General features: G+C 37.3%; 1 protein-coding gene across 2 annotated transcripts in view; it reads right to left on the reverse strand.

The window, feature by feature from the left end:
- Positions 1-17,915, reverse strand: part of BOD1L1 (biorientation of chromosomes in cell division 1 like 1) — a 37,503-nt gene that overhangs the window by 10,380 nt on the left and 9,208 nt on the right. Inside the window, exons 10-17 of one of the 2 annotated variants that reach the window (XM_065060562.1) lie at positions 10,988-17,132; positions 8,846-8,913; positions 7,302-7,371; positions 4,713-4,756; positions 3,707-3,794; positions 2,852-2,931; positions 2,138-2,222; positions 1,082-1,155 (exon numbers count right to left, since the gene is read on the reverse strand). In XM_065060562.1, the coding sequence (XP_064916634.1) occupies positions 1,082-1,155; positions 2,138-2,222; positions 2,852-2,931; positions 3,707-3,794; positions 4,713-4,756; positions 7,302-7,371; positions 8,846-8,913; positions 10,988-17,132 (6,654 nt within the window). Of the gene's footprint in view, positions 1-1,081; positions 1,156-2,137; positions 2,223-2,851; positions 2,932-3,706; positions 3,795-4,712; positions 4,757-7,301; positions 7,372-8,845; positions 8,914-10,987; positions 17,133-17,915 lie in introns of those variants that run through there. The other variant, XR_010472128.1, reaches the window with a different exon arrangement.

Consider the following 17,915-nt stretch of genomic DNA (forward strand, 5'->3'; position numbering starts at 1 on the left):
CTGAAAATGCAGTGCCTTCTGCTCCCTTCCCCCAACAGCTCTATCTCACAAATGTTGCTGGCTTACCCCATATATCCCACTACATCTCTTCAGTCTTAGGAAAACTCCAAACTTCGTATCTTGCAAGTCCCTTTTCCCAAGGCCATAATGCACAGGCTACATTGTGTAACAGCTGAGCAAGTGCCATTAAAACAGTCAATATCCTAGTTATTAAAATACACAGGTTGGGGATGTTGTCTGTATAAACAGGGCCTTTCATAAAAAAGGCCCCTTACTTTGAAGTTTAAGCTTCAAAAGACAACTTTAAACAAAGAATATGGTGAGATGTTCAGATCATAAAGATCCATAATCTCAGATCACAAAATCCCCAATAACAGACTTAACCTTCTTTCCTTGTAAATTGGAAAAAATGCCTCATTCACCATTTGTTGAAGGCTAGTTGGTGTCTCCCCTGGCAAGGGATCTTAGTAACTCAAGCCTTGAGTGAACAAATGTGACAATTTACTCTTTAAATTTTCTTCTGCTTCCAAATTTGAGGCAAAAAAGCAAATGACAAAACCTAATGTCTTGATGAGAACCGTGTCCATTTCTAGGGACTAGCAACAATTTTAATATCTCGGGTTCAGATGCTTGTTTACAACCACCACTGTAGACTACACGGATAACAAAGAGTTTTAAAGTTGCTCAGTGATAACATTTTTGTAAAGCCAAGTTATATTTGTTAGTGACTGAACTGTCCACGTCTCAATTACAAGGCTGTCAGAAAACAAGATTTCTATACAACACAGCTCTATAGAATTGCTTTTGATAGAGTTTATAAGTACTAAGATATATATGAAGGGAGTTCCTTCTACTTCAATAATCAGCCACTGATGTCTCATGGTCTTTGAGTTTTACACTTTTTGACACAAAACTACATGTGTCTTTGGTACTTCACAGTACCAAGCAAAACTTTTCACAGCTATTTTTTTGTTGAAGTCAAAGTTTTAATATTGCTGTCAATAAAACATACACAAAGACAAAGTACTTATTTTCAGTGTGAACCTACATTATCTCAGTTAACATGAATAAGACCACTCACCTCTGGAGAATTTTCATTTGATTCTAGACTGTGCTTTTCCTTTTCAGACATTTCATGTTCAATGGTAAATTCATCTTCACACATACCAAAAAGAAAAAAAACAAACAACCTGTACACTTTTGTTTAATCAGACAAAGAAAAAGGTACAAGCCACCACCTCTTCACTAAAAGTGTTATTTCACTCTGTAGCCCAAAATTCCCTAAAAACACCCATGAGAAATGAACACTATTTGCATTGTAGCAAATATTGGTCTACCAGAATGCTTCCCTAACACTAAATGAGTTAGTGAGGTCTTCTAAGTTAAGGTAAAAACAAAAGCTCAAGAGTGTGACCCACTGTAAAATGGCAAGACATATACAAGCCACTATTCAATATTCTCCCATGTTCCAGGAAACTGAGGATACAAGGTCATTGCAGAACAGTTTCAGACTTCTTAACGTGCTTACTGGAGAGATAAAACTATCAATATGTCTAACTAACATTAAGAAGATATTCACACTGTTCTCACAGAGACAGACACAAGTTACATCAAGGTCAATGTTAACTCTGTGGACACACCACCTTTTATTATTTATTTTAGTGCAATTAATGAGTCAACTACGACATTGCAACTTGCACACTCTTTCCTGGTTGGATTTTCTACAGAAACAAACAGGACAGATTTTGATTGTGAATATGTCATGTTATTTTTTTAATGAAAGGACACCCTTATTTGTAGTCAGAGTTAGGAGAAGTTCTTGTCACATACGCTGATCATGCTGTTTCCTTGTCCACCTGTTTATTTGCAATTGGCTTTCCTACCCAAGGCACATACTGAAGCAATAAGGGAGTGGATGGGCAACAGCACAGCAGAAACATCAAATCTGCTCTCGCCATATGAGAAACTAGGATTAAGGCATTAGTTGATAGGTGTAACAGAACAGACAGCGACTAGAGAACATATGCAAGTATTTGCTGGGATCAAACTGGGATGAAGTTCCTAATTTCTATCAGAATCATGCAAATAGCATTCAGTACAGGATCAGAAAATTGCCCAGAAAGGGTAGTTTCATTACCTTTTTCTTCCATAGTACTTTTAGGAGGTGTACACTTTACATCAATTTCTTTGGACACTTCTGCTGTATCACCTGAAATAACTTCCTACATTATTTTGAAACAACGAAGAAAATAACATCTTACTACAAATGAAAGATCATTGTCAATTACTTATACTAAAAACAAACACACACTCCAATACATGAGTCATTATTCTACTCATCAAGATTCTGTAATGTCTTATAAAAGCTTTGATGCTGAGAAGCTTCACCAGAATCAATGGGTGAGACAGTCTTACTCTTAACAAGAACATCTATTTTGTTCTGAACTCCTGTTTTCACTTAGAAGGGATCAGAGCAGACTCAGAAGTCAGATACAGGCTGATACCCTCTTGCAGATGTCAGATCAGTACAAGCATGAAGATGATGAACTGACTGGACAGCTGGGATCCAGCAATTCTCCATGCAATCCCAAGCTCCTCAGTATTGTGCAAATCAGTTCAGGACACCTCAAAGGTATTCACGTGCTATACACTACACAAATTCCTGCCTTTTTTTTTTTAATTGCCTTGAAAAGGGAATATCATTCTGTACTCATTGAATTTTTATTTAAGACAATGCAAAAGTAGCTTACTGTTAATAATGAAAATACCTCCCAAAATAAACTGATACAGAAATAAAAACTTCCATCTTGTTTACAATTGCAGAACATGCAAAAAATGTTCTTGAAAATACCTTGATGTTATCAGATTTCATTTCAGAACACTGACTTGCTTCATCATCTTTTCTCACATCCTGAGCAATCGGCTGGCAGCCTGCAAAAACAAACAACAGTTCAAGTGCTAAGAAAGTGTCTTCTGCATTTGCCAGATTTTGATGTCACTTTTATATCAGCTCATCAGTGTAATTCAAAAGATTCTGAAAAGAAGCATCTTGTTTACAAAAATGTGAACAGAATGTTATGCTAACCCCTCTTCAGAAAGCGGCACGGCTTCTAATCCCTCACTTCATCAAATCAAAATTCTTACAAGCAGAACAAAAACTCTTATAAAAAATGACACCATTAATTATCCTTTTTAAAAATTATTCTGATGCTGAAAAGGCAAAAGCAGTTGAGAGTGGAGCTTGAATAGGTGTTACACAGTCAGCCTCATAATTATTATGTCAACAAAATGTTTAACTTATCTCTAAGTTAACTTTATCTAATTTTAACTTAGAAATGTTTCTGCCACTCAGTGGACTGATTTCCTTCTTACTTCTAGACATATAAAAAGTTACACTAAAACTTAGTTCTTCCCAATCTAACAGAAGGAAGCATCCAGCCCCACAAACTCTATTGAATGGCTAGATTTTCCTGAGATGATCAGCTTTCCTCAGTTTTGTATACCCTCCCTGTGTTTTATTTTAAAATAATTACTAATTTTATCGATTTTAAGACTAAAGAGAAGTAGTTTGTTTACTCATGATCAAAAAAGCTCCTAAATGCTCTTCTGTGCAGTAGTAAATTTGTTACCATGGCCTAACTGCTGTAGAACTTTGTTGTGCAGCAGAAAAGTTTTACACAAATTCACATAGTTCTGTATGACTTACACTTTTCTTTATCCATTGTTCCTGAAGATTTACATTGTGTGCCTCTGGATCTGTGTTCTTCAGCTATCTGGGTATCCAAGTTTTCTGCCTACACATAAAACACAAAGACAGCTCTCTCATTACCTTCTTTTTTTCCATAAAGTTATAAACACAAAAGGGAGAGGTTTTTTTACTTACTACTTTCAAGTAAAACATGCACATAACAGTATCACAAGAACAACTTATTACTAGAGCTCAAGTAATGTTACTGCTATAGGATAGCACCATGAAAGAACTTCTTACTCATAGCATTTTCAGAATTTCTAATTTCTATTTTTTAATGATAGAAGTCTCAGTTATAATTAAGCACCCTACTGAGTGCTTTAAAAGCAGTTTATCATGGCAATTCTCACAAAATATTTCTTGATTTAAAAGGACAGTCTCCTACATGCAGAAAAAGAAGCAGCAGCTCACTAGCACCAGAAATGTGGACAACCACCATTACAATACAATAATAAATAAATTTACTACAAGTTGAAGAAATTACAAACATTTTTTAGCTTGTCAGCTGTACTACATCTTGTTTCTGCTTCATAAGAAACCCTTTACACTTGCAACTTTCCCAGTCATCCCTTTTATACCTACAAACTCCAAGTTCTTGTGAAACCACAGCAGACTGCATTAGAAGAACAGGTTTCTAGTCATGATCAAAAGCCCCAAGAATAATCCCTATTTTTGTCCTCTCTTCTTAATGAGGACAATCAAGCTTATCTTTTCTGCCAGTTAATAACAGTCTTGAAATAGTTATAGACCGTGGAACAACAATATGAGATTTACTTACTGGCAAATTTGAAAGACTAATTAGACATCAACCTACACAGCTGCACAGTCTCAATATACATAGGCTCTGCATATACAAAAATAATATTTTCCTTTAGAGAATATTTAATGTAAATACAAGTAAATGCAAGTAAGAAGAAAAAGCAGCACAGACTTCAGAGAGTAAATTTTAAACCCAAGAACTTACATGACAAGTTTCTCTTTCTAAAGCAATATTCCTCTGCAGCAAATCTATTAAAAAAGAATTACAAAAATAATCAGAAAAGCTAAGCAAGAGTAAAATGTCATATATCTTTTACCTCACCTTCCTGAAAGGATTCCAGAGTAACTGAAACTGTACAAAATTTACTTGCAATGCTAGAAATAAGACATCTAATCTTTAACAATATGGATTTCTAAAGACATTTTCTGAAAATAATTTTATGGCTAAAATACAGGCAATCATGGGGTTGTCATCTTTGAAACTTTGACTTTTCCAATATAATTCTAGCATTTGAATTAACCTGAATTTTATTTATCACAATCTTAGATGCTGGATCATGGGATGAAGTAAAATGCAATGAAAACTGTGCTGTAAATTGCGCTTCCATACAACTGAAGTTTGCATAATTGTACTAGTAAGACGTGCAGCTGATGCAGTGCACATACAGAAATTGTCCAGTTGCTAGATTCTACTGTGCTCTAACTCTGTCTCGAATACAATAGAGCCTTACCTTTCCATACCACCAAAATATGGAAAATAATTATGAATTAAGGGAGCTGATGAGTGCTTCGCACTTTTGAAAAATTTCAATAACTTTAAAAGCCATTTCATATAGATACAAAGAAAATCTTAAACCGTCAAGTGTGCTACAAAACCCTTGAAGTCTAATTCACAGGGCACTGAATTAATATTGTAATTAAAGAAAAAAAGCTAAAACATTCCGAGTGATGTTTCAGCTACAATAAGAACATAAATCTATGATCCAATAAAACCACTCTATTCCACACAGGATTTTTTATAATCAGTAGCTCATTTCTTCAATCTACATGTTTTAGCAACAATTCTTCCACAGCTATACTGTTCAGTTGCACAACATCTTCCAATTTTTAAAGCAGTGTCAAATGAAGAGCTAGATCCTACCCACTCAAACACCAATGATTTGTTTACATTCCAAGGAATCTTGGACTACTAAACTACTGTGTCTGCTGTTCATACTCATGACAGGACACACATTTGTCTTTTAAACAACTTCCTTTTACGTACGTTGAGCTATATGTATACATCCATGCATATATATATATATATATATATATATATATATATATATATATATATATATATATATATAGATTGTTGTGTGGTGGGAGAGAAAAAAAAACCTCTACCAAGAGCTACGAAGCATTATTCTTCAGTGTGTGTCATATCCAACATGATTTACACAACAAATGGCTTTTTGTTAAACATTTTACATGGAACAAGATTATGACAGCTAGTTCAATCTGCACATTTTAAATTTTAAGTACTGTCTGGGTGACTGAGTGATGTGGCCCAGTTCTTAAAATAAAGCTCACAGTAAAGAAAAATCTGATCACAGTTTTGGATCTGCTGTCTTGAAGACCACATTCTTCTAACCCCTTCTAAGGGTTTATATTTTCTTTCTGGTGAGCAGAGCATGTCTCTTACCACTTACGTGACCACGCGTCACCGCTAAACCAGGTATGTGAATTTGGCCTACCACAAGGATAAAAAGGAATCTGGTTTTATACCAATGCTCATATCTCACCTTACTCCTAGTTTTGTCTTCTATTTGGTAAACACTAATTTTGGTGCATGTCTAATTTGGCAAGTGAGCTTTACAGTGTGTCCTTTCATAGCATTTATGCTTTCAGTTGCAACCCTCCGTAAGAGGAAATGCATCTTCAACCTCTTTGGACTCTACATACAGCGGCGTCACTGCTACCTCTCGTATTTCACTTCAGTTTTACTTGTTACTCCATTACCTGAGAATTAACTCTTATCTGGTAGTGCTGTAAACACGTTTGTAATGCATCTGGAGCATGAAATCCCTCAAGATGGGAACAAAGTAAAGGTTTACTTCTGCTTTAAAAGCAAAGCCAAACGATTGCAACACATTTTAAAATACCATGGTTTTGGGAAACAGGAACATTTTTTTTTCTTCCATTTAAGATTAATTTAATACATAGAAAAGGAATTACTGAGTACAGATCCAAGTTGACTAATTGAGATTTCTAGCTAGGTGATTATCTACTTATAAATGTTCCTCAAATCTCAGTGGATGTCCAGAAATATTTTAATTTTCTGGAGAGAGGAAAAAAAAAAAATCATCCCTCTATAACCTCTGTGACTTAAAGCCATACTCTATTTACTGTTGTCATATCCTCAAAGGGCCTGTCACAACACCCAAAACAATGATATTCTAAGTTAGAAGGAAAAAAGCCATTCTTTGGGGAAGTTTCTAAATTTTTCCCAAGCAAATGTTTTTCTGTATTTACCGATTTTGAACAGAATGTTAGCAGTCTACTTAGTTAAAATCCTAAATGCTTTCCACCCTTCTTTCAGCATATCATATTGGAAGAAAAGGCTGACCTACCCTGAGCCCCTCTTTCCCACACGCCAAATGCAAAGCCACATGAGCTCCTAAAGACATTTCAAGAAGATTTCTGAAGGCTTTGTTTCAATCCCTCTACTCATATCAAATCTAGACCCCCTGCCCCATCATAAGTAACAGTCAAATCTGTATGAAAAGTAAGCTGCTATCAGTGTAAAAGTCACCTTTTTGAAACTCTTTAGTATGAAGATCCACATATCCCTCTTCACTTCTTGGACTTTCAGGTTGTTGTGGCTACACATGAAATCAAAAAAGAAACAAAAATAACACAGACATCCAGAACAAGTATGTCTCACTCCCCTTCCTCATGTCATGATGAACATTGGCTTACCATAATCTACAACAGGCTTCAAAAGTTCTTATTAAGAGAGCAATACAAATAGTAATAAGGAACACTGGCAGAACTTAGTCACATTACTGTTGAACAGTACAGTGCCATAACCTTGACCTCAGGGTTAACACTGGTACCAGAGTTCAGTTTAACAAGTAGACCTCAAGAGAAATATCAGGAAGTCAAGGTGCAATGCCTACTCTGAGTTCCAAAAATGACCAATATTCTAGAAATGTTCACATATACAGAAAAATATGTATCTGCAATGTGTAACAAGGTACAGCGAACTCTTTTCAACTTTTTTTTTCCAGTTCAAGTTGCAGATCAGCTATATGTTACCAATGCACAGATAATGCTATATGGAGCTAAGTTTACTTAAGTCAGATCTGAACATTGTAAACTCAGATACAGCACCATGTGAACACGGCTACGCTGACTGTAGGCCATCTTAAGCTGGCAAACAGTACAAGTGTTTTCAGATGGAACTCAAATCAATAAAACCTACTAGATTGAAGGTGACGTGGACTTTCCTGAAGTGCATCCCAGGCGTCAAAACCATGGTTCGGAAATACTCAACTGGTCTGCCCTGGAGCTGAAGTCAGTAACCCTGTGCAGATCCACCCTTTCAGATGTGCTTGGGAGCCTCTGAAACATGCTCTCCCTCAAAATGTTTATAATGAGAGTTTGGCAAGATATGAATACACAGATCCAGTCCTGTGTCTGAATGATTAACACATCTGGAATCCTGGCTAGCACGGACCACAGCACAGACACAGAGACAGCCTTAGCTTTGGTCTTACACAAGCTGTAAGTGACCATGAGCCCCGATACTCTGGATTATCCAGGATGCCCTACTCTTCTGTTCCAGCATGAAACAGGCTACAGTTATCACAGCACAGAACAGCAGCGAGTGTTCCGCAAACACATAGAGAAGTGGCATGTCTGAAGACTGACATGGGACCGATACAACAAAATAAAGAGCAGTGTATGTTTACAATTTCAAAACACTAAACTAACAATTGTCAGCTGTAAGTGCTAAGGCACGTATGACTATTTTACAAGCACTATCACAAGCAACATGCACACAGTATGACCAGTTCTAGAAAAAAGCAAACTTGCACGTCATAGCCACAGGAAGAGCATGGCTGGGGGGCACAGGGATTGGTTCTACCAGAGTTTAACATGGCCAGCCCACAATTTAAATGCCAGCTGCTTAGGAAAGCACAGCTGAATAATCTGGAAAACGACCCTTTGAAAGTTTTGAAGTTCAAATGACAATTTGCTGCACAAAAACAAAAAAATATAGTAAGAAACCCTAGCAAGATGTATAATTACACAATAAATAGTATAGCCAAATTTTCAAAATAACATAAATACCTCTTCAGGTCTCAAGTTAGTTTCAAATTCTAGTTCTTCAGCCAACTTTGGTAAAGCTGCATTATTGCCTAATGAAATACAAATATGTTAAAATTATTAGATTACATTATGCTGCATTTATCTCATGCTACAGTAGGATACTATTTCTCAGTACCACCTCATGAACACAGCACAGGAATTTAATCCCTTCCTGTAGGCAATGGAAACAATAGCAAGCCTGTCTGCAGCAAACCAGCTCAAAAAAATAACTTGGCATCTGCAAGAATACAAGTACTTCTGTTTTCCTTAAGTATAAAAGGATTGGAAAATATCGTCTATCAGGATTTACCATATGAATTCTGTGAATTCTGACTTTGGCTTTTTTTTCTTGCTTTTCCTTTAAAAAAACACTAAAAGATTTTCTGACCAAATTCCAAATCACCACTGTATTAATAAATGCAGAATGAAAATTTAATACCAAGGATAACATTTTTCTTTAAGTGACAATGAGATGTAAAACTGTAAGTTCTAACACTGTAACCACTGAAATAATCCAATTTCCATAGACTGAAAGTTCAGCAGCTCCTGTTAGTGTTAATGTAATTTAATATAATCTTCAAACCCCATCCATTTCATTCCCCATAGGAACAGCTGTACACTTTTAACATCTGAAAAACAGGCCACGCTGACAGCATCTTCACATGACTTCTACAGACTTTTTGGGCACCTATTTCAAAAGCCTGTTTATACAGCTTTTCCTAAACAAAAAGAAATAGTTATAACATGACAATTCATCAGTGATGCATGTAAAGTGATTAAATTGTGGCTGCAGTCCACAAAATAAGACTACCACTGCCGCTGGTACTTACAGAGGCTACACTGATGGACAACAAGGATTGAGCAAAGCACCAAGACAGAAATACCTAAGTGTGGCAGTTTACATTTTCATGGCTCATGTTTGTCTTTGTTTTATAAATGTTGAGTAACATTTTTCAAGCTTACTAGTTCAGCACATTTCCTTGACAAATTCCCAAGACACCCAAATCTGAAGAGTAAGATTTCTCATCCCAAATATCAATAAAACTAGAGAAGAAAGCCAGCTTTTGAGAAACTGGACCTGCACTCACATTATAAAAATGTTAGTGTATTTTTTGAAATAATAGCAAAGACAGACATGAGAAGGAAAAGATTTTAAAAGCAGTACTTGATTGTCATCATTCCACTTCCTTTGGAATAAACAAAGACAAGCAGATTTCTCAACTATTTTTCTACAGTTTAATTTCTCCAAAATTTATAATGAAGTCATAATCTTGACTTCATTAGGTCATCTAGAGAATTTAATAATTTTCATAAATATGGTGCTTCAGCTACTCTGGAGGGTCAAAGAGGAGAAAAGCTGCAAACAGCAGGATGTTCTTAACACGATATTTTAGGAACTAACAATCATGCAAGTTCATTTCAAACGTTAGTTTCCAGAAAAATTGATTCAGAAATAAAATACGATATCCTTAATGTCATATACTATCATAACTAAAGTTTTCTATTTAGAATAGACACCTGTCATAATTGCTCACTTAAAATATTCATTTATATAGGATGACTGCCTGATTCTTTTGTAACACAAAGTAGGACCATGTCAAGTGTATTCACAACACAAAATTCAAAAAACCATCCATAGAAAAATCTCCTATTTTGATTAAGGATGGCCACTCTTACCTTCAAAATTACTAAGAAGTTACCTTTTGAAAATGTTGAACATATGTATAAAATATTTTCCTATAAAAGCATTTCTGGATTTCAAAACACATTAATAACAAAACCTATCTTTTGGCTTCATGATAATGACCCCTTCCAAACCAATTCAAACATTAAATCACAATTTTACATCACTGTATTTTAATAACTTTTTTGGACTCTAATAACATTTGATTCTTTTCCAACATACCTCAGATAGTTGTGCTCAGGCACTCCTATACTCCCGCAGTCATATGCTTATTTAAATGTTTGTCAGCAATTCTTGAAGATATTGTTAACAGTTATTTTGCAACTAACAAAGAAATCAGGTCTATTTGAACAGTGAAAGTTATTTCTAACTATAATCACAGTAAAATGTGTGTATTTATGACAGCTTATAAGCTATTTTAAAAAAAGAGAAAACCTCACCTGAATTCAAGGTTGAGTTACTTTTTGGAAAAGTAACTTTGATTCCAACATCATCTACTTTGATCAAGTTCGTTTTGTCATTACTGCCACAAAGCTCTTCTACATGCAACACAGGGAAGTTACGTTTTTCCCCTAATTCTGCTTCTACTGAAATTTCACCATTGTTGGTATTTACAGTCACTTCATTTGCAGAAACCAAGGAAGGAGCCTGTGCCCCAGGCAGGGGAGTCCTTATTTCAGAAAAATCACTTTCTAAAAGCAAGTTTGAGTTAAATTTATAGTTTACATTCCTTAGAGTTTCACTCTCTACTGCTGCTTCTGAAATCACGCAAGAGAGTTCTGATGTAACATCCTCATGCAAAACATCTTCAGTTTGCTCATCATCCTCGCTTGCCTCTGAGGAAGGACTTGGACTCACAGCAGTCTCTGTGCTGATCTCCACACAAAGGGCTTCATCTACACTCATGAGGTTCACTGAATTTTCACCTGTTTCTGTGATTTCACTGTCTGCTGTGGTCCGCGATACTGCTGATTCTCCCCTCACATCACTCTCACGGGCCTTGTTCTCTCTACCAATGACAAGCAATGAGTTACTACTGTTTTCTGGACCTGTAGTCGACAGGATGCATTCAATCTGGTTAGCAGTACCGAAAATTTCCTCACTTTTGTCTTTTACTTCTGTAGTCTCAGCAGCAAGCTGACTTTCTTCTATGACTGTGAAAGTGAAGAGACTATCACATTCTTCCATTGTGCTCAGAGTGATCACTTCTCCCTCCTCCTTATCTCCTACACTTGAAGCAGCATGTTGTTCTTCACTGTTGGTGGCGACCCTCAGCACAGGAGCTCCACATTCTCCCACAAAAATCACAGAACCTTTGCTTTTTGCATCTGCATTGAAAGCAGCTAGTCCAAACTGTTCATCTACAGTTGCAGTGGTCTCCACTATCTTACATTCCTCTGATGCATTTGGGGAGATAATGGCATCTTCATCTCCATCTGCTACAATGAGCTGACTTTCAGCTTGTGGTGCTGCACTGATCAGGACTATCTCGCATTCTTCTGCCATGCTTGTAGTGATCATAGCAGCTTCATATCCTCCTTCTGTTTCTGAACCAGTGAGTTTGTTTTCTTCTTGCATAGCTACACTAGACATAGGAGCTTCAAAACATTCTGCTGTACTTGTAGGTATCATTACCCTTTCATTTTTCGACTCTGTGTCCGACACATGTTGAATCGCCTCTTCTGTGACTTCACCTGACATTAGGATTACTTGTTCTTCCACAACACTTGTGGAGATCATAGCACACTCATCTTTTTCTTCCTTACCACTAGCAGTTGGGTGGCTTTCATCATCGTCATTATCATCTCCCCCTGCACTAGATTCACTAGGCATGGGAACCTCATATATTTCCATATCTATAGAAACCATAGCATTCTCATTTATTTCTTCTGCTTTCACAGAGGGGAGCTGACCATCATATTCAATAGCTGCACTTGACATAGGAGCCTCAAATTCTTCCACAATACTGGTGGAAATCATAGTACATTCATCCTTCTCCTGCTTACTGCTACAAGTAAGCACACACTCTTTGAACTCTGTAGCTGTACTGGGCATGGGCACCTCTGTGTCTTCAGTGTCTATTAAGACCATAGAGCTTTCCCGACTTTCAGTGACTCTTGCAACAGTAAGTGGACCTTCCTCAGCATCCAAGGCTGAATGTAAGGGAACATCACTTTCTTCCACTGTACTGGTAGAAATTATATCACCTTTTACTTTTTCTTCTCTGTCAGCAGGAACAGAAGAATTCTCGTCTTCTGTTGGAACTGCACTACTTATAGAGGCATCAAGTTCTCTGCTGCCAAAGGAAGTCATGGCATTCTCATGTTCGTCTTCAGTGTCAGACTGACTCTTATCTTGCACTGCCATAGCACTGGTCATGGGACCCTCACATTCCTCAGCATCTAAAGCAATCAAGGTACCTTCAAGCTTTCCTATATGCGGAGTCAATGCCCCCTCATCTGCAGCACTTGCACTGGTTACACTGCTTTCAACAATTCCTTTAGCATTTTTGCAGTTTGTGGCACAATTAGTTTCTTCCTCTGCACTCATCATGCTATCAACAGTAAGCTTATTTATGCCAGCCACTCCTGACTCTGCTTCCATTTGTTCAGCAACTATGCAGATAATGGAACTTCCACCTTCTTCTGCACCTATACAAATCAGTGCATTTTCACTTTCCATTCCTGTACAAGTAGAAGCATGCTCATTTTCTTCATTTCCTCTTCCTGTACTGGTCACAATGTCCTCACCTTCTTCATCCTCTTCTTTTGAACCTGTACTAGTCACAAAACCTTCATCATCACACAGACCTACACTGACTGTAGCGACACTGGCTTCTTCCTTTGCTCTTGTACTGTCCATTAGACTTTCACATTTTTCAGCTTCTAAGCAAACTTCAAACCCCTCATTGCTGTCTTCTAGACCTGTGCAGACTACTGAAATTTCAGCATCATCTTCTGGGGTTATGCCTGTGCTGGTCACTGCACTTTCACCATTTACAGTATCCTCAGATTTGTCACTGCTTGTTCCAGTTGTGGCGCTGTTGTTTGCGACCATTGCAATACAAGCACCAGTTACAGTGCTTTCTCCCTGGGCATCTGTACCAGTAACTGAGCAGATGATGAAGTTATGACCTCTTTCTTCTGCACCCGTGCAAGTCACAGTACCTTCATGTTCTTTCACTTGGCCAGCTGTCACACTGCCCCTAAATTCACTTGAGCTGTCACCACTCGTTGACCCTTCACCTGTTTCTGTCCCTGCACTAGTTACAGCACCATCACTCTCCGCTTCACCTAAGCAGGATACAGAACTTTCAAATTTGCCTGTATCTACACAAGCTGAGGTCTTTCGCTGTTCTTCAGAGCCTGCACTAGTCACAGCATCATCTTTTTCTTCTGCCCCGGCACTATTTACATTATCTTCAATTTCTACTCCACTTGCATTGACTGAATCCTTAACACTTTCTTCTGCATCAACCATGGTACAGTCACCATTTTCTTCTCCTTCTGTACTTGTTAGGAAACTTTCACTTTCTGCTAATCCTTCAGTGACAACACTGCCACCACCTTCTTCAGCTGCTGCAACAGTACACTCACCAATATCAGCTCCCGTGCTGAAACTGCTGCCCTCACTACATTTTACCCATATGCCTGTTGTGAAACCCTCATCAGCTTCTATGCTTGTGCAGATTACCGTCACCTCACCTTCTTCTTCTGAGCAAGTGGTTGTAGCATCACTGTCCTTTTCAGAATGTGATGCACCGTCAGCTCTTTCTTCTCCTGTACTAGTGGCCATTACAGTGCTCTCAATGATCTTTTCTGTGCTAGTTCCTATCGCAGTGGCCGGAGTTGTTTGCAGGCTGCTGTACAACAAACTAAATTTACTACTTCCTGCACTGGTACCTACTGCACTGCTTTCATTTCTATCTTCCACACCAATCACACTATTCCCTTCTTGCCCACTGGCTATAACAGAGTTTTTGACTGTTCCTTCAGGAACTCTTTCAAGCACTAACACAGAGGAAGATTGTATCATATCATCAATATCATGCACCTCATTCTTTTCCACGTTATCCATCATCGAGCTGCTTTCTCCCTTTGTGGAAGGATCTCTACTCAAGTACTTTCTCGCTTTTCTTCTTAGGAGAAGTTCTTCTGTTGTATCTCCACAATCTTCAGTTATGTCAGCCATTAAGTTTTCCTCCCTCATTTTCAACTCACTTCCCTGAGTGCTTTCTAACTTTGCCTCTTCTTCATCATCTTGACTAGGTAACCCCGCTGTGCTGTCTTCCATTGTGGGTTCATCAGGCTGGGGCATCTCATTACCTTTTTCTATACTCTTTGTCATACTGTTGTTGCCACCACCGTCTTTCATGACAGAACTCAGCACTGCACTATCTTGTTGCTTCATGTATACAACCTGTGCTGCATCGTTCTTCAAAATGAAAGTATCCTCAAATACAGAAGTCCCATCTGAATGATGGCATTCTTTAGACATACTACTACAGGAATCTGTAAAATCTGAGATATCCATATCCATGGACTTTGCATCAGCAGCATCTTCTCTGGAAGAATTAATTGCTAAAGGAACATCATCTGAATTAGAATTTATCACAGTTTTTAAATTCTTTGGTTTGTTGCTGTCTTCTGAAACTTGATCCTTACTGGGAACATTCAGTAAGACTCTACTGCTTTTTTCATACACACCAGTCATTTGATAAGCCCCTTGTTTATTGGGTCCTTGATCCATGGAAGCTTGTTTGGACAAAATGTCTAAGGCACCAACTTGTTTATGAGAGATATCTTCTTGTTTAATAGTTTTTTCAGCTGCAGGTAGAAACTGCAATTCACAGGCGTCAGGATCTGCCACGCTGTATTTTGATTCCTCATTTGAAACAGAGAGAGGTATTTTTTCTTTTGCTGCACATTCAGCACCTGTGGCTTGGAGTGAGTTTTGAATGTTTTTTCCTTTGACATTAGATGCTTCCTGCACTTTTGTTTGTTCCAAATCAAGTTCCATCAGCTCTTCCTCATGACCAGAATGCAAGTCATCATTATTCATACTTGACTTCTGAGAGGCTGGAGCATGGCTGCTTTCGGTGTTGCTAGCTGATTGCTTTGCCTTTCCAAGTAACTCTTGGTTTGATATACTGCCTTTTCTGTTTTCACTGGGTATCTTCTTACTTTGTTTTTTATCCATTGCCACCATGGTGCTCAATACTTTTTCATGCCCACTATCCATTTCTTTAGTATCTTTATCTTCTGATTTGATACTCTCTTCCTTCTTCTTTATTTCCTTGTTGTTGTGCTTTAGGTTTCTGCTTTTGTGACCTTCAGCAGAGAACCTCTTTTCCAGTTTGGAATTGCTTAAATCTTTATCACCTCTATATTTCTCTTTCACAGATCCTCTTTCTCCAGAATGTGACTTCACTTTGTGACTGAAGTCTTTTTGTGATCCCTGAGTCAATTGCGTGCCACTTACAAGCTCAAAGTCAGCACTGCTCTCCTCAAAAACTTTGTCTTCATTTTTGGATTTGCGTTGCTTATCTGAATCATTCTCTTCCGTGCTCTTCTCTTTGTCTAGTTTCTGACCAGTCTCTTGTTTTATTGAAGTTTCCTGTAACTCTGTTTCAGACGCTTTGAATTGCTTACTATGACTCTTTGACTTGGACTTTAACAAAACCTTGTCTTCTGCAAGGCTCTTAGATCTTCGTCTGTCTTTATGAACACCATCTTCTTGTTTCAAATTACTATCAGAGTTAGCTGATTCTATTTCATGTTTATCTTCTGAGTAGCTTTCGCTCCTTCTGTGCGTTGCAGAAACAAGTTGCTTTGAGGCACTTAGGGAATCCTTTTGTGGCCTAGAATCACTCAGGGACCTTTTGGACTTGTATTCTGCTCTTGATTTTTCTGTTGAGAGATGTCTGTCTTTTTTATTTTCCTTACGCAGAGATTCTTCAGCTTTTAAGGTTGATTCAGAAATATTTTTTCCATCTTTCCCTGTTACTGATATTTTCCGTTCACTTCGGTGTTTATTTTTTTTTTCATATTTGTCATCTGAGGAAACCTTTATTTGTTGATTATGCTTCTGACCACCATCCTCTCCTTTCAAACTTTTCTCAAATGAATGGAGTTCAACATCTTCACTTGATTTGTGAAGACCATCTCCTTTATACTTGTGCTTTAAAGAAACTTTATCTTCTAAAGCAGTTCTTTCCTTTTCATTTTTATCTCTGTAAGACTTGGCTTCTTTTTTGGCAGCATTTCTCATATGTTGAATTTCTGTGTCACTATCTTTTCTGGGGTGTTTTTCATTTTTAAATATGGATTTCTGCTTCTGTAGTTCTTCAGTATTGACTTCTGCTCTATCCAGTTGTCTTTTTGGATCCCTTGTTTCACTGTCCTGCTGAGCTCCTTCAGCCTGAAGAGAGGTGGAGGTTTTTCTTTTATGTTCTTTTTCTGCTTTAGAATCACTTTTGCTTTCCTCAGTTGAATGCACTGATTCTGAAAGTCTTCTAAGCTGTTTAGAGATTTCACTTTTACCATGATTATGCTTCAATTCTTTGGAAGAATTCTTTTCACAAGTCTGTAAAAGAAAGTTTATTATATATACATAAGCAAATATTACACAGCTCCTTTGCCAGATGACCAAACAGAACTGTTAAAGGCAAACTCTCCATAAAAACAATATACCACAGAATACACTTAACATTTCAATAAAAATTTGCCTGAAATATTGTCAGTAAGAAAATGAAACTTGCCATTTTCATCCTAACTATCTGCCATTGTGGGAAAATCCAAAGAAACAGAAGTTAATCTTAAGCAGTCTGTTTGAACTTGAGTAGCTTTTCTTCATAAAGTGATTTTTCTTTCTAAAATGATTTAAATGGCTTTTTAAATGGACAATCACAACTGCAAATACTCCATAAATTATTTCAAATAGACATTATGTTATCTGTCTAAAAAAAAAACTACAGAAGATAATTCTAGACTTCCATTTGAACTTCTAACTATCACTTTTTCTTTTTGTTAATAATATTGTTGGTAATAACCATAAAAATTCTCTTCACTGTTCGCACTACATTCAGTTTTTATTTAACTTCCTCGTGAGAAGTTTACATAGATCAAGCTCCTCAAGTCTTTGCCTATTTGACACACTTTGCTCTTTTATAAAACCCAACATGCTTCACAGAATAGGGCTTAAATTATATGTCATGTTCTACTACAACATGCATCAGCACCAAATACATAAACTGCATATTCTAGTGGCTACTGGAATTCAGAAAACATTACTACAGCAATGTCGGATCACTAACCCAACTGAAAGAACTAGCAGGAAAAAACAGACTAGTAAGAACAAACTCAATAT

Source organism: Columba livia, chromosome 4 (assembly GCF_036013475.1).
Source record: "Columba livia isolate bColLiv1 breed racing homer chromosome 4, bColLiv1.pat.W.v2, whole genome shotgun sequence".
Classification (NCBI taxonomy): domain Eukaryota; kingdom Metazoa; phylum Chordata; class Aves; order Columbiformes; family Columbidae; genus Columba; species Columba livia.